The sequence below is a fragment of the Emys orbicularis genome, chromosome 11, assembly GCF_028017835.1.
Source record: "Emys orbicularis isolate rEmyOrb1 chromosome 11, rEmyOrb1.hap1, whole genome shotgun sequence".
NCBI lineage: Eukaryota > Metazoa > Chordata > Testudines > Emydidae > Emys > Emys orbicularis.
In genome coordinates, this window is record NC_088693.1 from 50954773 (window position 1) to 50979819 (window position 25047).

General features: G+C 42.7%; 1 protein-coding gene across 1 annotated transcript in view; it reads right to left on the bottom strand.

Annotated features, from left to right (window-relative positions):
* The window catches only part of COL5A2 (collagen type V alpha 2 chain), a 173457-nt gene that overhangs the window by 50158 nt on the left and 98252 nt on the right, over nt 1–25047 (bottom strand). The window contains exons 7-15 of the mRNA XM_065413206.1: nt 21635–21745; nt 18916–18993; nt 17664–17708; nt 16230–16283; nt 14568–14621; nt 12192–12245; nt 4624–4677; nt 3825–3878; nt 332–376 (exon numbers count right to left, since the gene is read on the bottom strand). Of these exons, the coding sequence (XP_065269278.1) occupies nt 332–376; nt 3825–3878; nt 4624–4677; nt 12192–12245; nt 14568–14621; nt 16230–16283; nt 17664–17708; nt 18916–18993; nt 21635–21745 (549 nt within the window). The remainder of the gene's footprint in view (nt 1–331; nt 377–3824; nt 3879–4623; nt 4678–12191; nt 12246–14567; nt 14622–16229; nt 16284–17663; nt 17709–18915; nt 18994–21634; nt 21746–25047) is intronic.

A 25047-nucleotide genomic window follows, 5' to 3' on the forward strand; every position in this document is an offset into this window, starting at 1 on the left:
AGAGAAAAGACTACTCACCCCACATGTTTATTCTAGACACAAACTCAAAAATCCTCTGTCTGTAGTTTTCTTAGCTAATATTTTTCTAACTGAAATAATTTCAATTATTGACTCAAAGTGACCTCCTTTGAGATTTTCATTATATTAAAATCTCTTCATATAAAGAATCAGGAAGGGCCTAAAGGGTATAGAGGGGTTAATCACCCTGAACCACAATGGGGAAAAGATCATACCAAAACCTAATTCAGATTTGTATTAATTTCCTGATTTACTGCAGTTACTGACAAAGCACTTACAAAATCCAATTGCAAACATTGCAAATAACACTCACGAGAGGGCCTGTTAGACCCATTGAGCCAGTTGGTCCGGCTTCACCCTAGAAATTCAAATGAAAGCACAAAAAGCATGTTAGAGGAAAATGAAACTCCATCTCTTATCACCACCACTTAAGTTTAATGTAGCTCTATTAGGGACAAATTTGCATAGCAATGTGTGGGAAGTTACATAAATCAGTCCCATTGCTGATGGGAAGAGCCATGTTTCTGAGGGCTTGGCTACACTCGGGACTTCACAGCGCTGAGCGCGAGTGTAGTCGCGTCGCCAGCACTGTGAGAGAGCTCTCGCAGCACTGTATGTACTCCACCTCTCCGAGGGGAGTAGCTTGCAGCGTTGCGAGCGAGCGTGCAGCGCTGCAGGCACTGATTACACTGGCGCTTTACAGCGCTGTACTCGCTGCGCTCAGGGGTGTGTTTTTTCACACCCCTGAGCGCAGCAAGTTGCAGCGCTGTACAGCACCAGTGTAGCCAAAGCCTGAGTTCCCACTGAAGCAGAATAAGCTCATCCCTAAGAGACATACTGAATAATGCACAAGTTTCCAAATGCAGCTAGAAAATAGCTAGAAAACCTTCCACTCCTCCCCAAGATATTTTCATGCCTGACCCACCAATCTGCTACAATTATGATGATTTATTATTGAGCACTGTCAATGTGCTTGACTGCCAGAGAACCAGACTGTGGTCAGCCCTTGCTTTGGCAAGGATGGGGTGGGTAGGGATATGCAAGAAGACAAAGACTGACCACAACAGCAGTGTGGATGAGCAAGAACTGTGCACATCCTCCTCCCTAGGGCAGGGAGAGCAATCTAATCTACAGGATACATGGCTAAAATGCCAACCGACACTTGTGCCCTAAACACATGGGTATGCTTCTACTGTTGCTACTAATGGCAGAACTGAACAGTGTGAAATTTTAGCAAAAATGTTTTGGTCTAGACAAGATGGATGACACTAAGCTGGGGGTGGGGGGGAGTTAGATATGCTGGAGGGTAGGAATAGGGTCCAGAGTGACTTAGACAAATTGGAGGATTGGGCCAAAAGAAATCTGATGAGGTTCAACAAGGACAAGTGCAGAGTCCTGCACTTAGGATGGAAGAATCTCATGCACCACTACAGGCTGGGGACCAACTGGCTAAGCAGCAGTTCTACAGAAAAGGACCTGGGGATTACAGTGGATGAGAAGCTGTATAAGAGTCAGCAGTGTACCCTTGTTGCCAAGAAGGCTAATGGCATATGGGCAGAATTAGTAGGAGCATTGCCAGCAGATCGAGGGAAGTGATTATTCCCCTCTATTCGGCACTGGTGAGGCCACATCTGGAGTATTGCGTCCAGTTTTGGGCTCCCCCCTCCCCCACTACAGAAAGGATGTGGACAAATTGGAGAGAGTCCAGCGGAGGGCAACGAAAATGATTAGGGGGCTGGAGCACATGACTTATGAGGACAAGGTGAGAGAACTGGGCTTATTTAGTCTGTAGAAGAGAAGAGTGAGGGGGGATTTGATAGCAGCCTTCAACTACCTGAAGTGGGGTTCCAAAGAGGATGGAGCTCGACTGTTCTCAGTGGTGGCAGATGACAGAACAAGGAGCAATGGTCTCAAGTTGCTGTGGGGGAGGTCTAGGTTGGATATTAGGAAACACTATTTCACTAGGAGAGTAGTGAAGCACTGGAATGGGTTACCTAGGGAGGTGGTGGAATCTCCATCCTTAGAGGTTTTAAGGCCCCGGCTTAACAAAGCCCTGGCTGGGATGATTTAGCTGGTGTTGGTCCTGCTTTGAGTAGGGGGTTGGACTAGATGATCTCCTGAGGTCTCTTCCAACCCTAATCTTCTATGATTCTATGATTCTAAGACAAACCAACCTGCAGTGCTTTGATTTAATAACTGACGATTCGTAAAAAAGCCCAACATGTTCAATTTTTTAAAATTGTTTTTTATTCTGGAAAGTAACCAAAATCAGTTCTTCTATATCCACTTAACCAACAGGTTTTTTACTCCCAGGTAACAGTTCCAAACCATCTGCAGTTTCTGCCTTCTGCAGGCTAAAATAGTTTCAACACCATTTAGTAGGCTAGTATGAATATGGCAAGAAAAAAAAACAATAAGGGAGTCTGGCACCCTTTTAAAAAAGTGGCTTTAACACAACTTGTCTCGATCCATGCTAGCTGGCTAAACAATATTAAAACTACTTTAAACTAAATCCACTTACAGCTGATCTGCAAAGGGGAAGAAGCAGGTTTGGGCCTGTTTTGCACATAAAGAAGACCAGAAAAGTTTCTTTTCAATTTGTTTTTTTTACCCTATAGATAGCTTGGAAGGATTCGATTTTTATCGGTCAATGTTGGTAAATTAGAGAGACACTATATACAATAATGTCAGTAAATGTTGATTGACACTGAAACTGAAGAAAAAATATTGTTATCGATAGTAATCGACATCTTCAGATAGGCAAAGGAAGAAAATGTTGCTTGAGAACTTATTAGAGTTTGATTTAAGGACATTTTCTTTGTAAATTTTGACATGTGATGTTGACAATTTGTGTTTTAATGGCTCTAAAGCTTCAACCTTTTCAATCTCAATGTCTACTGTCATTAAATAATTATTGTCTGACACACCGATAACTTCCCTCAACTGTGAGAATTTAAATAGATAAAAATTTAAAAAGTTTAAAACCCATAATTTTGTGCAACTGTGAAAATTTAAATTGCTACAAATTGAAGAAAATGCTTAAAAATAAACATTGATATTATCTGTTGAAATTATTAAAAAAATCAAATTCTGCCATGCCTAATTATAGATTCAGGGCCTGTCCAAATTCCCAAAATAGTGTAAGGCAAATGCACAAAGCATCTGTGCACCACAGGAAGTATCTCCGTGCCAGTTCCACATGAGCCATTGAGCAGTGCAAAAGTGGCCTGGGATCCAGCTAGTAGAGGATTAATGGGATTTAGTTTAACATGGATCCATTGACCCCAACACTTGCAAATGACACAAATAATCTACAGCCATTATTCTAATGCACAAACTGCAGACCCAAACTGGGGATGAGGATTTCATCTCCCCAATCCACTGGCACTCCTGCATAAAGCCCAAATTCTTCAGCTTTAGGCAAGTGAAGTGGATTGCACAGATAGGGAAATTCCATGCAGTTCTGCTTAGTAACAATGAAATTCTCGTGCAAGTAGCATCCCCCAAAACAGACCAATCACATCTATGGAACTATTTAACAAGTAAATAAATAATCAGAGAAGTTGGTGACCAGCAGAGGAAGCAAAGTTTTTTTCATTTTAAAGATCTATTATCTTCAGCTGTTTTTAGCATTATAGAAAGTGTGATTAATCAATGTTCTTCCACAGGTTTTATTCTTTGGGCTCTAGGATCCTTTTGGATGAATGACACTAAAATATATAAACATGAATCATTAGGACACTCCAAGAGCTAAACACTACAACTCCTCTGAAACCCCAAACCAAATTTCATAATGAAGATATTACCTTGGATCCAGTTGCTCCGACCTCGCCTTTAGGACCGTCAAGTCCTTTGTGTCCCTTTGCGTGAGGAGAAATATATAAGTATAAAGAGATACACCCAAACAATCATTTATGATATTTATTATTGAAATAATCTTTTATTAAAATATCATCATCAGGATGGATCTGAGCTGGGGAGAAAAAGAAAGAATACACACAAGAAAACAGATGGGAAAAGAGTTATAAAATACTTTTCAAATGAAACAGCTGTTTGTGTGAGATACGTTTACTTGGGTTTGTTCCCTCTGAGAACAAGAATCCTGCAAATATATATAAAGAACCTAAAAACAATGAGGGGAAAGCTCTGAGCCACAGTAACCCTATTTATTTCTCCCTGTAATCCTGTTTATTGCTCCCTGAAGTGGAAACCTGGCCACAAACCTTGGTAATTTATAACTGTTCAGTTTCATAAACATGTCCAACCCTAGAGTTCCCCTTCCTAGTGCCAGATCTGCCAGCATGATGGGAGAACAGTTAGCCAAAGGTCAGTTTTGTCCCCGCTTGAGTTTAATACAGTATTTGCTTACTTTATTTCTTCCCAGTTGCCTGAGACATTTGAAACTAGATTGGACAAAACACTAGAGATCAACCTGCACTTAAAGGAAGATGGACTAGGTTTTCTGGTAGGACTTTTCCATCTCTAACTCTCATGATTTTGCCATTACTAAATAGGTCAAATAGTCTACTAGCATACAATAGGCTGATTGCAAAAATTACAACTGTTGTGAAAGATTATCTGTAAGACAGATAGGTGAATGCTTACCCTGTGGCCCTTTAGACCTGGAAGACCTGGAGCACCTGGAAAGCCTCGAGATCCCTAAAATAGAAAAACACAAACACAGATAAAGTGACCTAGATCTGTACAGTTGAATACTCTCCTTACACGTCTGAGTAGATACACTTACTCTTAGTGCAGCTAAGACAGGTAAGGGAACTAGGAAAAAAAGTACTAGGTACATTGATACATCTCTAATACACCTTCACCTTGGGGCTACAGCATTGCAAGACAAACAGCATGTAACAATGAGGCCATGTGAGATGAATGTTCCTTTTATGGTCACCATAATGTCCTACTGAAGTTTAGAGGTCTCCTAGTAAATAGCATTAAGGGTTTCCCATTGACTTTACTGGGCTTTGGATCAAGCCCTAAATCCATAACAGAAGTAATACAGTAGAAATCAACATCAAAGCTAGTTTTTTAACGTAAGGAGAAGGGAACCTAACAATTTAAGTGGGTTCAGAAGACAGCTATAATTTAAATTAAAAAAATCAACTGCCAAATTTTAATCTGTCTTTCTCACACTGTGATATGTTGAATCACAAAACACCACTAAAGCAGTCTCATAAGCAAACTGTTTCTAAAACTATCTTAGCAACTATTCGAAAGCAACCTGGAGTACTTTTACCTGTACAGGAAAATGAGGCAAAAAACACAGAATTTTTTTTTTTTCCAGAAAAGGCCTAAATAATTCCTAGTAAGACAGGGAGCTAGGCCTGTGACAGTATATTGTGTTACTATGATGCCATATTGTTCACATACATTTGAAACTTGGAGTACCTTCTGCTCTTGGGCCTCAGTTGAGCAAATTACTTATGCATGTGCCAAACTAATTATTCAGTCACAGTATGCACATGTTGAAAGTTAGGCATATGCTTTTAAGTACCTTGCTGAATCAGGCCTTGAACATTATGCCGGGGCTGTTATCATTTCAAAGATTACATTTTCTGCTTCTACAGGACAAAGGGGCTCAGTTTTCCCCAAAATGCAAATAGCCAATTAAAGGTGTCATTGCAGTCTCAAAGGTAGGACACCAGGCCTCTCACCCATAGATCTGTGTGCTACAATGAAGCCTCAGAATGTGTATGGAGAAAGAGCATTTAACAAGGGAAAACTGAGGCACAGAAGAAACAAAGGGGTGAAATCCCTGTACTCCTTACTTGAATTGAGTGTAAAATTAAATTGTCAACATCAGAAAAATGGGATCTCCTTCAACACAAAGCAGTTGGGATCAGGTGGGGAAGGGAAGTCCATTTTTTAATGCCTGTGACTTCCCCATCATAAATAAAATGACACTTCCATTTCCTCTTCATTGACTGGAATCGCTGTTGAATAACTACACTGTGGATGACAAACTGCTAAAATGAACTACGTGTTTAAAACAAAGAACAGCATTTTCTGTAGTATTGTCATATTATGTCAAAGAGTTTGAAATGTCATGTAATGACATATACCACCTCCAATCTAAAAAACCAATAACCCCAGTTCCTCTCTCTGTCTGAGTTGCACTCCAACACAGTAGACAGCACGAGCAGCAAAGAGCTGAACGCAGGTCCCTGATCCCCAGCTACTCTCCCACAGTGGAAGTTAGAGCAGCAGGGGAGCTATTCTAACTTTTGCTGTTGGCATAAGCTCTATAGCAGACCTTTCACCAGACAGGGATCAGGCTCATTGATCCCCTGCTGCACAACACCCTCCTCCCGCCCCATTCTCAACATGCCACCAGCAGGCACACCATGCCCACTTAAGCTGGAGATCGGAAGGGCATCTTGCCAACTTTACTTCAGCCAAAGATTCCTCCTAAACAGTGGAATTCTCCAGGGGGAATCTCTGGGTGGTTTAAGGTCCCTTTGTGAACCAGAGAAACCAGCCCAATGAATGCCATATGTCAGACATGCAACATACCACAAACTCATCATCTTAAAATAATTTTTCCCCACCATTTATTTTATTAAGTATCTGACTTAATTTCAAGTAGCTATTTTTTTGAAAAAACAAAATACAGGAACAGTAAATAACATAGAAAAGGAGAAAAAATTTAAAGTATATCAAATCTGGTTAGAAAAATCTGTAAAAATGAGCAGCAGTGATAATTAAGGACCAAATTCTGGTACCCTTACTTGCAGTGAGAGTACCTTACTGTTGTAGTAGCATTGAAGTCGGTGGCACTACGCAAGGTGTAAATTATTACCCAGTAATAGTAAGCGTACCAACATCTAGCCTAGTGTGAAGAAAAAATGTTGATCACCTGTTAGCTAGAATTTATCAAAAAGGGTATAATTTAGACATATTAAAAAATAAAAACTATAAAAAATATTATAAACATCATGAATCATTATTCATATTCAGGAAGAAAAATCTATCTCAAATGTGAACATTAGAATATGGTCCTTTACCTACAACAAATGAGTTCTGGTTGTTATTAGTATTAAGAGGAGACGGTAAACAAAGATTTGAGTTATCAGTGTCAAATATATGACTGATATAGGTACATACTGGGCAGGATGAGCCCTCTTTTTACCCAACAAAAGACGCCCAGCAGTGAGGCTTCTTTCTATTGTTATAGTCATTAGAAGGTATTTGTGTGCAAATAGGAAAACAAATTCATATACAGTATTCCCCTCCCTCCTCTCTGCAAGCGCACACACCTGCTACACTGGATTTATCACATGCTATCGGAGAGTTTCCAAGTCCCTGGCTAAAATATTGACAGCAGATTACCGCTCTCAATTCACACCCTTCCACGCTTCCTACTGTACAAATGCTCACCACATTTTCTCAGGCTGAGTGCACATCTGGATTGACCTCTCAATGCCCCTAACTGACCTTTTTATTATAGGCTTTGAGAAATTATATTCAAGAGTTTAAATAAATCACTCTAAAATTATATGAAAAAGTAAAGATGATCCATTAAGTGGAACAGCTTGACAGAAGCATAACATCAGTGCTCCTCAGTCTGCATTAGCCTCTTAGGGTATGTCCACACTGCAGCTGGCAGCGACCCTCCCAGACCAGGTAGACAGACTTGCACTAGCTCGCCTTGAGTTAGCGCACTAAAAATACTACTGGGGACATTGCAGTTTGGGCTCTCAAGGCCACATGATCCCTGGGATCTGAGCTCAGATGGCTAGCCTGAGTCTTCGCCAGCATTACGGTATCCACACTGCTCAAGCTGAACCGGTGCAAGTTTGGCTACGCAGGCTGGGAGTCCCACTCCCAGCTGTAGTGTAGACATACCCCTAGTCTCAAGCAGAGTTTAAGGTGTTGCCGTTGACTTAAAAAACTCTTAAATCATCTGGGACCTGCCTATTTGAGAGATCACCTCTCTCCCCATGATATACTCCCCCAACTGGAGCCAACAGAGTTACCCAAGCTGGAGTTTCAAGGCTTGAAAAGACAGCAGGCAGCTAGAAGGATGTTCTCAATGGGGGCCCTTCAATACTAGAATTCACTTCTCCCCTTTCAGGGCACACTACAAGGCCCATTAAATTTTCTCAGATATTTGGAGTGGATTGAGAGGTGGTTGTGATCTTCAAAAGAGAGGGATTTTAAAAATGTTTTTCTATATGATTGACTGCACCACACCTGAGGCAGGAGGACATTGTCCAGGCTTGCCACAGGAAGGTAGCAGTGCTTTATGAGGGGTGGGGGTGGAAGGAGGTCAGAAACTGCTGCAAAAAAAGGTGGGTGGGGGTCAGCTTGGCGATGCTGACTCATCCCCTGGGCATGTAAGGGCAGAAGGTTTTACAAGGTGCAAGTCCTAGGGTTAGAAGCAGAGGATTCAGGCATGCGAGGCAGCATGGCTCCACGTGGATGCAGGATGGTGAGAGCAGGGAGGAGAGGGTACTCCATAGGGAAGGCCTCCACTGCCGGATAAATGGCTTGGTAAAGGACTTTAAAAGGAAGTGCTGGTTAAAGGAATGGAAGGGGGGTCGGGGCTCCTATGGTACGGCAGAGAGCCAACCCCCCTTTCTTATAGCCCATCTTAACCTTTCTATGAGTGGGGGTGGATGGTAAGGTCCAAGCCATGGGTTGGCTGGGGGACCCGGATGGAAAATGAAGGGGGGCTGGTGGAAACCCCGAGTAGTTATTTGAATGAACATGGAGTTGCCTGCACTGTACACTTTTATCTGCCGAATAGTCCCAGACATCTAATAATAAAGTTGCGGCCTGATTAAATCCATATGGAGTGTCTCCTATCCTTCTTATGGTTTAGCCGGGCAATGCCCAGTTTGTTCACTATTGTGTTCCATCAGTCAGGGTTGTTTTAAGCTGGGTTTGCAAGTATTAAGAATTGTGTATTTTAGAATTATGTTAAAGCACTTATAAATGTATGATAGCTGGTGCTCTGTATAAATAAATGCATTGATTCAATCTTCCCCCATCTCCTATGTAATCTAAGAGCAATTTAAATTACGAAGTATCATTTAAGGTCATGTGGCTATAGATATACACATACATATAGATATGCATAAATATGTGGTTTGGAGTGACTGTGCTCCCTCAAAGTTGTTCTCACACTCCAAACACATTTTCTCTTCTGTGCGTATTTTGGAGGGTACATATTAGCAGTGTCTATTTCATCCTTACAGTGGGGTCATGTAGAGGTCATGCCTGGAATATGGGAATGCAGTACAAGAAGTGATGAGCCTGAACTGTCAAATTTTGATTTGGATGTAGATCCAAATATTCCTAAAGTATGGAAGTGTTCTACTTTGTGCTTTTGGTCTGGCACCATCTTTACTATAAAGCATTAATGGATAGTTAAGGAATTTTATATTTACGTCTGCTTACCACATATATGTGCACTAATGACCAAAGGCTAATTTGTTTGTTCCTACAACTGCAAATAGTACTTTTAATTTGGGACAATAAAGGTTTTAAACCTGTAACTGATGTAATCATTAGCGCACAGAAGAATCAGGTGAAGACTGAAGCCTAATTTTGCCCAAATATGCTACAGAAATCCTACTGCTTAATGTGGGATTTCTAGAGAGGGCTGAGAAGATGCTTTATGCAGCATATATTTCTGCTTCTCTGAGAAGGAGTGTGATGGGGTGTGCTCCCCACACTGGCCCTGCGAGAGCTGAATTAGTCCTGGTGGGCCCAATCAGCTAACGAGGCTGCAAATTGAGGGGCTTTAGGCTGGAGGCAGCTAATTACAGAGATGCTCACCTACGAGGGACAAGTGGGGCTTCTACAAAAAAGACAGGAAATTTAAAGCAGAGGGGGCAGCAGGGAGAAGTCTGCAGTCACTCCCTGGGAACCGCGAGGAGTGTTTGAGGGGCTACAGAGACGTTGCCTAAAGTTACTGCCTGGGAGGTGGGAGCGAAGAGACTGGCAAACCGAGAGGAGCGGGGAAGGCCAGGAGGTATGGAAGCAGCTCAGGGAAAGGCAGCAAGGTGCAGGGAACGGACCTTGGCTGCTGTGTACAGGGGTCCCTGAGCCAGAACCTGGAGTAGAGGGTGGGCCCAGGATCTCCTGCCAGACACTGTGGGAGTGGCATTGTGAGGCAGTGAAGCAGAAGCCTGCCTGAGACTGCTGGAGAGCAGGAACCTTGATACACTCTCGCCCAGAAGGGGAAATCAGAATAGTGACCTGGCCAGAGGGCTGAGTAATGAAGAGGACAGCTGTGGCTCCTGGGAGCAAGAGAGGGGCTACAGAGGAAAAACTGCCAAGGTGTAATGACTGGAAGGAGCGTCGGCCTGACTGAACTGATCCCCAGAACTGCTAGGAAATAGCACCATCCAGCAGTGAGTTGAACAGCCCATCACAAGGCATAACCTGAACCACCAACTACTACCTTCTGCAGCATTTGCACTATATATTTAGAAGCCCTTTCATTCACCAACCATGTGCCCTTGGAAACATGGGGGGTGATCCTGGAAAGTGTCTCCTGGGGCATTGAGCACCAAATATTTCCATTAACTCCAATGTGAGCTGCAGTGCTCTGCACCTCCTGGAGCTGCTCAGCACCATGCAGGACTGAGCCAGTAGTGCACAAGCCACAGCGTGAGCTGAGCCCACGTTTGTAATGCTCATATGAGTTCTGGGGAGGAATTCTACCTTGTTGCATGTGCTGAGGCAAAAGTGACAATAATTCTTTCATGAAATTTCACAATAAATCTATTGTCACTTTATTTCAAGCAATTTTGTGCTTGTGAAATCCAGCTTTCTCCAGCAGTTTTGTAAAGTATATTGTGCACATTGAAAATGTAAGTTTGTACATGTTAGTGATATCAAATGAATACTAAGTAATACATATGAGAACAAGAACATAAAAGGCTCTAGACTGTTGCCTGCTCAACTGTGACAAACACAGACAATTGAGAGGTTTGAGGGGTTTTTCCTGACTTTTTTTTTTTCATTTGTGTTTTGTTTAAACAGGTCTTGTAGGGAGTGACCTAAAAATCCAACATCTCCTCTGAGAAACTGAGTAAAAATGCCTTCTCTGGTACACACAGCCAGTCAAAGAACCGAAAGAAAAACCATGTGAGTAGGACAAACCATGCAACTTCCTCCATGTGACCAAACCTGCTTGTAACCTTAAATGCATTCTAACAAAACTACCTCAAAATTATCAAAGACATACAGATGGTGCAAATTATTTTAAAATGTGTGTCCAGCTTGGATAAGACTTTTGCAAATAGAAATTCCCTCAGACAAAACTACATATTTGAAGAAGCATCTCAAACTCAAATGTTCAGGATGATATTGAGTACTTTTAATTTTCAGGTAGAAAATGACATACAGATTTTCTTCCTGTCACCACTGCTTGCCATTGGACATGAATGCAGCATGGAGGAGAATTCACTCCTAGGAGCAGATTTTATATATGGGAACAAAGACATAAACTAGCTTTAAACAGGAGTAGCTCTTAAACTGGCAAGCAAACACATGGCTAATAAGCCACATATGTGTACTATGCACCCAGTTCGCCCTTACCTTACACCTTGAGTTCTTATTTACACCAGTGCAAAGTGGTGATCATTCTGATCTGGTACCACATTACCCCACATTGGTGTAAATGACAACACAAGATGCTGGGAAATGGTGACTCACGCTCGATGGATCATATTCATCAATGGTGTAAATTCATTGCTGTCAAGGATGAATTTCGCCATACGGCAGCAGATGAAAATGTTATTGGCTGCATGGGATGATATTCTGTATCCATGACATCATTCTAGCACAAGCATCCTGGCACAGCTGTTATACATTTATAGTTTTTACATTTAGTTTTAGAGTTCTCTAAGATGGTGACTATAGATAAGAACATACGTCTATAAGAAGGTATACTGACCCCAATCTTAGATCTGGTCTCCTTTGAAGTCTTTTAGAGGCATTGTGGGCCTGTAAAAGAACCCTTGGGGATAACCCAAGACAATCATTGCTAAAATATAGCATTGTATTAGTTCATTAGGAAACTGACTACAAATGTATTGAAATAGTAACTGTCACTACTTTGCACCCCTTTACTAAAAAGAAAAAAAATATATTTATTAATGCCACAAACAGTATGTCTGCTAAACTATAAGTTATCATGGTCTTACTGTAGATCCTGGGAATCCAGTCTCGCCTGGTTGTCCTGATCTTCCAGACTCACCCTAAAAAACAAAAAAAGTGAAGATATAAAAAAGTCAAAAATAAGTTACCATATTATCTCTCTGTCCAAACTTCATGTCCTCATTCAACAAATCATCTTCATCCGTTTTCTCTCCAGTAACATAAATTAACTACACTCGTGCCCTATAATATCTGTTTAATTGTGCTGACTACAGTAATAAACTTGATTGCTACATTAATTAATGTAACAAAATTCTTATGAAAACTCTGGAGGATTGGGCTTAAAGTGGGTCTAAAGTGTACTTCAATGTCACTAGATGGCGCTGCAGAATAGTTTTGCATTGGATTAGTAAAAATGTAACCTTTTATAATGATAATTTAACTTTTTTCATGATCTAAAAATTTTCTGCGGTAATATTAACCTACAGTGGTTTGGGCTTTAGCTTGGTATCTTTCCTTGTCTCTGTGCAGAAGTCTGAATAATTAAGCATAATTCGATGAAAGCATTTTCTGTGCAATTTGAAGGCGAAAGAAATCTGACTCGAATTGAGTAAGTGAACTTTAAAGAGGATTGTTTACAGTTAGCCATAGCCCCCAACCAAGCAACCCTTTATTTGCATGAATTAGTTATAAAGCATCCAGGGCACTAGACTTAAAGAAGCTAAAAGGATTCAGGAAAAGGAAAATTCTAGACATAGGTGGTATGACATTACACATTATGAAGGAAACTAATGGACCTCTTAGGAGTCTGGGCTCTATTGGCTTCAGTGGATTAAGAGCTGATCCTTTCCTAAAATTCCTATTGCTTGAATTATTTGTACTGTATAATTGCCACTAAGGGAGTTCATTATGTCTTCACAAAATATAATGTATTTCCATAACTTTAACTGACTTTTACTTTTAACTCTTTACCACTTGTTAAAATTCAATTTAAGGTGCAACAGTCATGCTTTTACAAACACAGGATACATGTGCGCTACCAGAAAACCCTTCACCTAGTAGTATGAGGTTACGAATTGGTGACAGAGGGATCATAGAAGATTAGGGTTGGAAGAGACCTCAGGAGGTCATCTAGTCCAACCCCCTGCTCAAAGCAGAGATATGTTACTCTAACACAGGGGTAGGCAAACTACGGCCCGCAGCCATTTGAAGCCGGCCCGCGAGCCGCACCAGTGGCTCAGCTCCGCTCTGGCGCTCTGGCCGGGGCGCAGGGTCGGGGGCCGCACCACGTGGCTCCCGGAAGCCAGCATGGTCCCGCTCTGGCTCCTACACACGCCAATGGGAGCTGCAGGGGTGGTGCCTGCAGATGGGGCAGCGAACAGAGCTGCTTGGCCGCGCCTCCGCATAGGAGCTGGAGAAGGGACATGCCACTGCTTCCGGGAGCCATTTGAGGTAAGCGCCGCTCGGCACCTGCACCCCTGAGCCTCTCCCCACGCCCCAACCCCCTGCCCCAGCCCCGATCCCCCTCCCACTCTCCAAACCTCTCGATCCCAGCCCAGAGCACCCTCCTGCACCCCAAACCTCTCATCCCCAGCCCCACCCCAGAGCCCGCACCCCCAGCCAGAACCTGCATCCCTTCCCGCACCTCTGCCCCAGCCCTGATCCCCCTCCCGCCCTCTGAAGCCTTCAATCCCAGCCCAGAGAACCCTCCTATACCCCAAACTCCTCATCCTCAGCCCCACCCCAGAGCCTGCACCCTGTCCCGCATCCCAACCCCAATTTTGTGAGCCTTCATGCCCACCATACAATTTCTATTCCCTGATGTGGCCCTCAAGCCAAAAAGTTTGCCCACCCCTGCTCTAACACATCACAATTATAACTAACGGTTATCTCATTCCTTAATTTTCAGATGAGGTTAAAACTTGAGGAACAAATCAAATGGTTTAAAAATAACAATACATAATGTCATAGATCCAGATCAACATTATTGTGGTCCTTTTTTCTCCCTAACTGCCCATAGTGCTCCAAAGCTTTTCTTAAGAGAGAGCTCAGGGGTGGCTCATGTTCACTATTACATGGGAATCCTGGCTTGATTTCAAACAAGGCATCTCAAGCTGAGGGCTAGCAGGGCAAGGAACATTAGGAAGATGCTTCATTTAGCCCTGTGGGGGAGTAAGTGCTTTGCATAGCTCACCACTGGCCCCACAAGGTAAAAAAGGGATATTGTTGACAAGACAGAAGTCTTGTCGTCTTTGGCGGGAAGTTAGTAGCTATGACACTGGAGGTGAGTAGCAAGGTTACAGTGAAAATGAAATGGACAGAAATAATCAGAACACACACTTGCACTGGCCAGCAACTATACATGAGAAGCCTACATGTTTTATTAAAAGTAAAACAAGGTACAAAACAAAACAAAATCGTACATCTTCACCAGGTTTGCCTGGAGGTCCTTCGGGGCCCCGAGCACCAACTGGACCCTAGTAATTAAATACATCATATATTAATTAATCCACAAAACAGTCCCCTAGAAAATAAATATATTTCATTCTGAAAGGTCATTTTATAAAGACAACATACAATAGTGAAGATTTAATTTTCAGCACCATCATAATTCTTATCCCTTCTCAACCATTCTATTCCATAATGCCCAAGGAAAGAGACACTAGGCTTTGAATAAAATGTGGGATGAATTCTATGAGGGCAAAAGTGTTTTTTAGTTATTCCAAAATCTTAGTCAGGATCATGAGCAGGGGCCTTTCAGAGACCTTACACATTGCAGTCAAGTGAAACTAATAGCAATATCCTCTCTCTTGGCAGGCAGCGAGGGCTAGTGATTACAGCTGGGTTCTTGAAGTCTGGGCTCTAGTTCTGATTCTGCCCATGACCTGGTGTGTGACCTTGGGACCATCATTCTAGTCTTTCTGTGTTTGTTTGCTTAAATCGCCCCACCAGCCATGCAGGGATACTAATGCTTACTCACCTCCAAGTATTTTGAAATCAGTGGATGAAAGGCGCTAATCTTTAGAATCATAGGGATAGAAGGGATCACAAGGGTCGTCTAGTCTGACACCCTGCCAAGATGTAGGATTTGTTGTGTCTAAACCAGTGGTGGGCAATGAGAACTGCGGGAAGCAGCGGCCAGCACATCCCTCAACCCGCCACTTTCCGTGGCTCCCATTGGCCAGGAACGGCAAACCGCGGCCACTGGGAGCTGCAGGGGGCCGTGCCTTTGGACGGTCAATGTCAGCAAAATGTCTCGCGGCCCGCAATCAGATTACCTTGATGGGACTCAAGGTTTCCCACCACTGGTCTAAACCATCCAAGACTGATGGCTATCCAGATTCTTTTTGAAAACCTCCACTGAAGGAGCTTCCATGACTTCCCTAGGTAGTATGTTTCATTGTCCTACTGTTCTTACAGTTAGGAAGTTTTTCCTGAAATTTAACCTAAATCTGCTATGCTGTAATTTGAACCCATTGCCTCTTGTCCTGCCCTCTGTGGCAAGAGAGAACATTTTTTCTCCATCTTTTTTATGGCAGCCTTTCCAGTAGTTGAAGACCGCTATCATGTGCCCCCCTTAATCTCCTCTTTTCCAAACTAAACATACCCAGTTCCTTCAGCCTTTGCTCACATGGTTTGCGTTCCATCCCTTTGACCATCTTTGTCATTGCCTCTGGATCCTTTCTAGTTTCTCTATATCCTCTCTATAAAAGTGGTGACCAAAATCGGACACAGTACTCCAGATGAGGCCTGACCAGTGCCAAGTAGAGCAGTAGTATCACCTCCTGTGACTTGCATGCTATGCCTCTGTTAATACATTTGCTTTTTTTGCAACAGCATTGCATTGCTGATTCCTGTTGAGGTTGTGATCCACCACAACTCCCATCACTGCCATTCAAAGCAATTAAAACTCAGTGAACCAGCAGAAAAATATCACCACCAGTCCTGACTGCAGCCCTTGTCACATGGTCACTTTGGTGCATGCAGCAAGAGAGGAGCCTATGGTATAGTGAGAATTTAGAATAGTCTCTACTGTTACAGTCTGCAATTTTACATTGGGAAGATGCACATATATTTGACCTTACCATTGGTCCTGGATCCCCAGCTTCACCTGGCGGGCCTGTGGGGCCAACACCACCCTAAAATTGACCCAAAAAAGGATAAATATAGAGTAGATTAGAACCAAAGGTAGTGGTCCGGAAAACTATTACAAATAGTAAAAATTATACAGGCAAAATTAGCAACCCAGATGGGAATAATGACTGTTCTTGAGACAGTTTGGATCCAGATTCAAACTCATGTCATGACAATGGAATAAATGAATACTCTGGATCCTAATACCCCTCAAACTTTGGAAAAGTCTGAGCCACCTGCACATTTTGCAGCTCAGCACATCTTTACCCCATTTGAAGCCAGCCCAGTGCTGATACTGAAGACAGAGAAAGTTAATAGCCAACATTTTCTATTATTTTAGAGTGCCATAATTAAAATATGTGTTGAGTAAAAAGACCTCTTCTGGACCTGATAGCAAATTGATCTCTTTGGATTAACATGACTGTCTTCTGAAGCCTGATAAACCATCACTGGACTTATGTGGGTACCAAGATTCCTGACTTTCGGTGCAGAAGGTAACTCTGAAGAATGCAGTATTTACTTTAAGCAGATTTCTCCTTTCACCACACTTCACCACAACAGAACAATAACAGAGAGCCACAAACCAGTAGGACTATTGAAGGAGTAAGGTACTATTCAAAATTCACAGGGGTGTCAGTATTTGGCCAGTAAATTTGAAACAAAGCTATTTCATTGATAACTGGAATCAGTTTAAAAACGAGGAAGTAAATTCTGACTTGAGTAGAAATTGCACATGCATCTAAGATCATGAGTATCCAGATGCCTGTGGTACAAGACTAAAAAATGACAATGAAATAAAAGAGGTTATGTTGTAATTCTCTGGGTGTAGTGCTTGGTGGTGACTTGTGTTAATTATGTAGTGCTTGGACTGTCCTGCCTAATTCCTTGTAAGAATTAGGGATAGGCTAAGACATTGCAGGCTACTCATTCTATAAACAGGCACACAATTTGGGAAAACTTTAAGAAAGATGCATTACTGGTATTATGCTATCTCTGAATAGCAATATAATTAGCAAGGATCATCACAGTAAGCATCTGACAAAAAGACAATTATAGGCCAAATACACCTCAGGTGTAACTCCATCCAAGTCAATGGGATAGATTTGGCCCACTGTGTTTCATAGAATTACATAAGAATACAAGATCAGTTAATACTTTTTTAGGATGGAATTTCTGTGTGTGCACTACATCTTTATGGCTTTAAATCAGGAAAGCACTTAACCACATGCTTAAGTACATCCCTAAGTAGCAAAGGACTTACACCTTTGATGAAGGATACTTTCCAGAAACAGGGCCTACATGAACACTTTAGATATCATGCACTCTGTCTGTTCTTATTCCTTTTGTGTACATCTGTGTTAAATACCATGGAACAAATCACTTACTTGTTGTCCTTGTAGACCCTGCGGACCTCTTGGACCCACTGGACCCTATTAAAAACACAAGGGCTTGTTAAACCATCTTCAAATAAATGAAATCAAATCATCTCACCATGTAAACCAAGCAAAAGGGCATGTCTGATGGTGACCTTCAAACTAACACTTCTATGGTCAAAGCCTCTGGAAGCATAATGAGCTGATACTCAATAGACACTGGGCTGTTAGGTGCAGAAGGAAGTCAAAAGGGGAAGGGAAGAAGAGGAAGGGAGTCGAAGAAGAATCAGAACATTGGGAGGCATGTAATTCAGAAGGGGTTGAAAACCTTGGATTGCTTTTTCCCTGTAGAGTCACTAAATGTGGGAGGAGAGAAACTCTCCTCCTAGTTATGCTACAAGCTTGGAATGTGCGGTGAGGCCTTAGGTCCTGTGAGGCTTTGAGGCCTGCCTCACTCTACAACAAAAATGTAACAATTAAAAATAAACTTGTCAAGTACAATGTAGCCAAATATCATGTTTAATTAATTCAAACTCAAATCTCTGCCTCATTATTCAAATGAGTAGAACTGTGGGACCAGTGCTGTATTGTGCTTATCCTGCTACACTAAATGTATGGGAGAGGGCCTCAGTAGTCTGTGAAATCTTAACAACTGTTTTTAAAGGGTCGAGTTTCACAATAAATTTTTTCAGAATTTCATGAAATTTTCCTCCCTAAAAAAGGAGGGAAATTTAAGAAAAATAACTTATTGAATTGAAACCTCAACTCTGAGAGCAATAACAATTTTGTTTGAAAGCAGTTCTCACCCGGCTTCTAGGAATACTAGGGAAATAAGAGAGAATACTACAGGAGAGCAGAATTTGTATTTTGACAGAGTCACAAAGAAGACTACAGGAGAGCAGAATTTGTATTTTGACAGAGTCACAAAGAACTGGTATCATGCAAGTTTCATGTTCTGTCTTAAACACAGAACCCCTGGTTTTCAAGTGGGTTCCATATTACATTTCCAGTACAAGGAGCAGGTAAGAGAAGGAAACAGCAACAAACCAATAAATAATATTAATATAACAATAGGAACAAACAAGTAAACCACTTGTGATCCCGGGTGAGAATCAAATGTTGGGTTGAAAAGAAAAGTGTTAAGTGCATTTACATAAAGGGAGCATATGGCATTTGGGTGGATGTCTTTGCTATTCATTCATTTCTTGCATACATATTCTACTTCAGATCTGTTCTACCACAGAGGTACTCAATGTGTTCTCACCACTGCACCGGGCATGAATCCCATTTGACTACTGATTCCAGATTTCTCATCCAATCCTGCCATCTGAGCTGCAAACGGCTGTAAAAATGAGAAGCCCAATTTTAGCTGACAATTGTGTTCATGATGCAAAAGTCAGAAAACTACACAACTCACTTTTCATTATTTATTCTGGCTCTGCAGTGCTAAAGAGGAAAATCTTATTTTTGTCATTAAAAGAAAAACTTTCATTCACTTAAACAGAAGTTGGATCAGGCCCTCAAAGAGCAGCTGAGTTAGGTAATTCACAATTTGCATGCTTGCTTTTCAAACCATACTGCACTTTAATCCAAAAAAGATTTTTTATTATTATTAAAGGAAAGATCTTCCTTGAAATGAGATAAATTTCTCTTTCCCTGACTTTTAAGTTATACCCATCTTAATCTTGTCTGCAGACATTTTTCAGCATTTTCTGAGCCTCACATTTTTATTTTGTTTTTACATAAATGTCCCTAACATTTAGAAATATATGAAGCTAAGTGGAAAATTAGCTGATTTTTTCTTTCATCTTAAATAATAACTTTGACTGTATTTCCCTTAGTCAGCAAAGCTGAAGAGCATCTGCTGTTCTTGTGATCCTGTGCCAGCCTACAAAACAAATTAATTAAAGCAGGGAGGGTTTTCAACAAACACGCATCCCTCTCTTGCCTACTTGCTTGTTGATATGGTTGAAAAACCAAAACCTTTTTATTTTGTTTAGTTAGGGCCAGCTCCTCAGTTGTGACTGAGGAGTACTCATTGTCCTTTGCACTCCTCTGACTGGTCCCCTACCACAGTGCCTGAAGGCTGCCCTGTCCTGTTCCTGCCATGGGGCCATTACGCAAGCCAGGATTCTCTTGGAAGCAGGGGAGCTCTGGCCACGCCTCTTCCTACCACACTTTCTAGGCCAGCTGCCACAAAAGATGGGTGGTTTAGCAACCACTACACCAGTTCTGTACCACAATGCTGGGGAGATCCTCCGAGGGCTGGATCAGCTGGGTTTAGGGTCACCTAGGGCAGGTCCACACTGGGGCGGGGGATCGATATAGGAAACGCAACTTCAGCTACGAGAATAGCGTAGCTGAAGTCGACGTTTCCTATATCGAACTAAATTTACTTACTTCGGGTCCACGCGGCGCAGGCAGGCTCCCCCGTCGACAGCGCTTCCTCCTCTCGGCGAGCAGGAGTTCCGCAGTCGACGGGGGAGCGCTTCTGGGATCGATCTATCGCGTCCAGATGAGACGCGATAAATCGATCCCAGAAGATCGATCTCTACCCGCCGAATTGGGCGGGTAGTGTGGACCAGCCCTTAGAGTAACATAAAGAGCCAATGTGCTGCCCAGCATTATCAGGGCTTGATTCACCACTACATTACTCCAGTTTTACATCCGTCATCAGCGTAACTCCCTTGATTTCAATAGAGTTACAGTGCTATAAAGCCAGTAATGCAGTGGGGAATCAAGAAATATATCTTTAGAACACCAACAAATGACGTAATTTACAAAATATGAAAAGGAACAATTTTATTTCATATTAACCCGTAATCAATCCTACACTTCATAGAATCTTTGTAAAGAAATGTCTTGCAGATCATCTAATCCACATCCATGCTGTGCAGGATTTATCCCTATAGAACATCCCTGAATGCTTCATCTAGCTTTAGGTCTCAATAGTTCCAGCGAAGGGGAATCCACTGCGCAACCAAGAAGTTGGCTCCATCATACTTTAAATAACTTAATAACAAATTGACTCATTGTTTAGCCTAAATTTCCCTTTGCTAAATTTCATCCCATCGTTTCTCTTCATTCCTCCAGGAACCATCACACTATTTCTCTTCAATCCCTTGGGGCCCGATCCAAAGTCCACTGGAATGGACGGATTCCTATTGACTCCAATGCACTTTGTATTGGGATTTTTTTAACTGCTAAAATATACATACTGAATTCTTTCAGACCTTCCTCCAAAGTCAGCCCTTCCAAATCACTAATCCTCTTTTTGCCACCATTTGCATCTTCGACAGATACTTTCCACCCTTCCCATTAGCTTCTTATTTGATCCGTTTGTTTCCAAAGTTTGGATCAGTTTAATTAAAGGGAAAAGATTTCATTCTCTCACCCCTCCTCCAGCCATTTAGTATAGAGGAGAAGTGGATTAAATTACCTTGATGGTCTTTTCCAAGCCTACTATCTATGAGCACACGAAAGTAGTAGGTTAACATCCCCATCCTCTCAGAGATGCAACAGAAATTGAGAGCAAGAATCATCTTAACTATTCATAAAAAGTATCTATTCACTAATTAAACCTGAGCTGGTTAGAAAACTTAGTTAGAAGAGGCTGAAATAAATACCAGCATATGTAAATACTTAAATCCTGATTTACTGCATGTACAAAACACAGCCACACTGACACTCTGCAAACTTGATCACTTACCATTGGCTGGCACCACAATCCCTATGCTTCTTCACCCATGGCCCCAGGTATCAAAGAGCAAATCATTCATTTTAATCAGAATGGGTGGCAGAGATTAATGACTGGATAGGAATCATATCCACAACATCCCAACCCTAAGCTATCTTTCTATGGCTGGTTTTGTGTCTCTGAAAGTCAGATCCTGTGGTGAATGGGAACTGGGGGCATTTGACACATTGCTAGATCCAGTCCATCATCCACCTGGGTCCCATACTTATGCATCTATAAAACTTACTGCATTCCTCCCATCTGGTCCTGAGTGAGTTGGATGTCCTGGGGGTCCAGGATCACCAGGCTGTCCAGGGATACCAGGTTCCCCATCAATCCCTTGAGGACCACGAGGACCCTAGAAAGGAAGTCAGCAGAAATTAGTACAGATACATACCAAATATATTAGTGAGCTTCATTAGAATTTACAAATGCTTGACTAGCTTTTATTAAACCCAAGAGGAATGGTAATATTTCTGCTGAAAAGGTCCTCAAGCAGACAGCATCCCCCATAACTACTCAAGCTAGTTAAGTCCAAAGCTGACTGCAAACATTTATAAAGGGATCTCACAACACTAAATAAAATGGCAGATGAAATTCAGTGTTGATAAGTGCAAAGCAATGCACCTTGGGAAACATAATCCCAACTATACATACAAAATGATGGGGTCTAATTTAGCTGTTACCACTCAAGAAAGAGATCTTGGAGTCATCGTGCATAGTTCTCTGAAAACATTACTCAGTGTGCAATGGCAGTCAAAAAAGTTAACAGAATGGGAGGAACTATTTGGAAAGGGATAGATAATAAGTCAGAAAATATCCTAATGCCATTATGTTAATCTGTGGTATCCTAACACCTTGAATACTGACAGCAGTTCTGGTTGCTCCATCTCAAAAAAGATGTATTAGAATTGAAAAATGTACAGAGAAGGGCCACAAAAATGATTACAAGTATGGAACAGCTTCCATATGAGGAGAAATTAATAAGACTGGGGCCATTCAGCTTGGAAAAGAGACGACTAAGGGGGGGATATGATAAAGGTCTATAAAATCATGAATGGTGTGGAGAAAGTGAATAGGGAAGAATTACTTACCCCTCACATAACACAAGAACCAGGGGTCAGACAGTGAAATTAATAAGCAGCAGATTTAAAACACACACAAAAAGGAAGTACTTCTTCACACAATGCAGAGTCAACCTGTGGAACTCATTGCCATGGAATGTTGTGTAGGCAGAAAGTATAACCAGGTTCAAAAAAGAATGAGATAAGTTCATGGAAGCTAAGTCCATCAATGGCTATTAGTCAAGATTGTCAGGGATGCAACCCCATGTCCTGGGTATTCCTAAACCTCTGACTGCAAGAATCTGGGACTGGACAACAGGGGATGGATCACTTAATGATTGCCCAGTTCTGCTTATTCCCTCTGAAGCATCTGGCACTGGCCACTATCAGAAGACAGGATACTGGGCTAGATGAACCATTAGTCTGACCCAACATGACCATTCTCATGATCATTCCTGGTCCTCAGACAAGAAGCACTGTCTGGAAGTAACAGCAGCCATCAATTATGGAGATAAATTAGACTGTCTTCTTTAAAAATATTCTTTTAGGGGCCCAGGAACAGTTCATATCATTCCCAAAAGGTGTTTATTGTGGCTTCAGAAATGCTTAGCCTTGCACACAGCATAAGTGTAGCAAGAATTACAGAGTAGATTTCAATGAAGCTGAATGTTTGCATCCTCCTATCAGAGACAGATCTCCAACTGTCATGAATTTGCTGCACAAATGACACACAAGAACAGGGCTTGCCTAAACGTGAAATGCTAGAGCAGAGCAACTGTGCCGCTGCAATGCTTCAGTGTAGACACTACCTATACTCATGGGAGGGTTTCTCCTGTCAGCACAAGTAATCCACCTCCCTGAGACGTGGTAGCTAGGTCAAAAGAGAAGAATTCTTCTGTCAGCCTAACACTGTCTAGGTTGGCTCACCTACACCGCTTTTTTACACCCCTGAGCAATGTAGTTAAGCTGACTTCATTTTCTAGTGTACACCAGGCCTCAGAATGTGATCTATACCAGTGTAAATACTAGGTTAACTGATGCCAAGGAGTTACCTCAGATTAGCAGTGGCATAAATTAGACCAGAATCTATTCCATAGCTTCTCTGAGTGACTACAGTCACATGGTCATTCTAGTGAATTCCATATTGTCCCCTTTCCCCTGCATCCAGCTTGTATGAGAAGAACTAAATAAAGAAGCAGCTGGCAAGACATCAATGGAGTTAAACAGCCAAAAATCAAGAGAAATATTTCATGGACATGTAAAAATCCATTTTTAAATGAATAAATACTTTGAAGTGTTTGCTCCGACCACCACTTTCACTTCCACCTACACATGGAGAGAAATGTTTGATTATAGTGAAGGAAACATTTTATGAGCCTTTGAACTTTGCTAAATCTCTATAAAGAGCCCGCAACCATAAAACTTATGAAGTCTTCCTTAATGAGCCATCATTACAAACACATGCTGTACTACTATAACCAGCTGGCTTGCGTTTATTTCTATTTGATAAGGACTGTAATCAACTGAAGGTTTGCTGTGCATTGGAATGAGTGCCCCGAGAGTTGGGGACTGCATTAGGATAGCCCATGTCTACCATATTAGCTACTAATGAACTCCTCAAAACTCCCAGGGACAAGTTAATGCTTTCTTTCATAATTCTAGCTATACAGTTTTTATGGTCAGAAGTCATGTGATCCTAGCAACGTGGGAGAAAAGCAGCCTTTTCCCTTAACATACACATACACGCTGTCTGAACTTCAGTTCTAGTTGTTGACTGGACAGGAGCTATGGACTACAACAGAGGTGGGCAAACTACGGCCTGCGGGCCACATCCGGCCCGCAGGACTGTCCTGCCTGGCCCCTAAGCTCCTGGCCGGGGAGGCTAGTCCCCAGCCCCTCCCCTGCTGTCCCCCTCCCCCGCAGCCACTCTGCTGCGCGGGGAGCGCTCTGGCCCACCGTTCCTGCCAGGCTGCGCGGCTTGCACCCACCCACCTCCCAGGCTTTCCAATAAGCCAGTCCTGCCGCTCTGAGCGGCATGGTAAGGGGGTGGGGAGCGGTGGGGTTGGATAAGGGGTAGGAGGTCCTGGGGGGCAGTCAGGGGACAGGGAGCAGGGGGCGATTAGGAGTGGGGTCCCGAGGGGTGGTTAGGGGCGGGAGGCCCCAGGGGGTGGTCAGGGGACAGGGAGCAGGGGGCGGTTGGATGGGGTGGAGGTTCGGGGGGGGGGCGGTCAGGGGACGAGGAACGGAGGGGTTGGATAGGCATGGGAGTCCCGGGGGGCTTCTCAGGGGGCGGGGGTGTGGATAGGGGGTGGGGCAGTCGGGACAGGGAGCGGGGGGAAGGGTTGGATAGAGGGCGGACCCAGGAGGGGGCAGTCAGGGAACAAGGAGCAGAGGGGGTTGGATGGGTTGGGGGATCTGAGGGGGGCAGGGAGGGGGCAGATAGGGGGCAGGGACCAGGCTGTTTCGGGAGGCACAGCCTTCCCTACCCCGCCCTCCATACCGTTTCGCAACCCCGATGTGGCCCTCGGGCCAAAAAGTTTGCCCACCCCTGGACTAGAATGAGCCCATAGGATGGATGCGCACAGATGGTAAATCT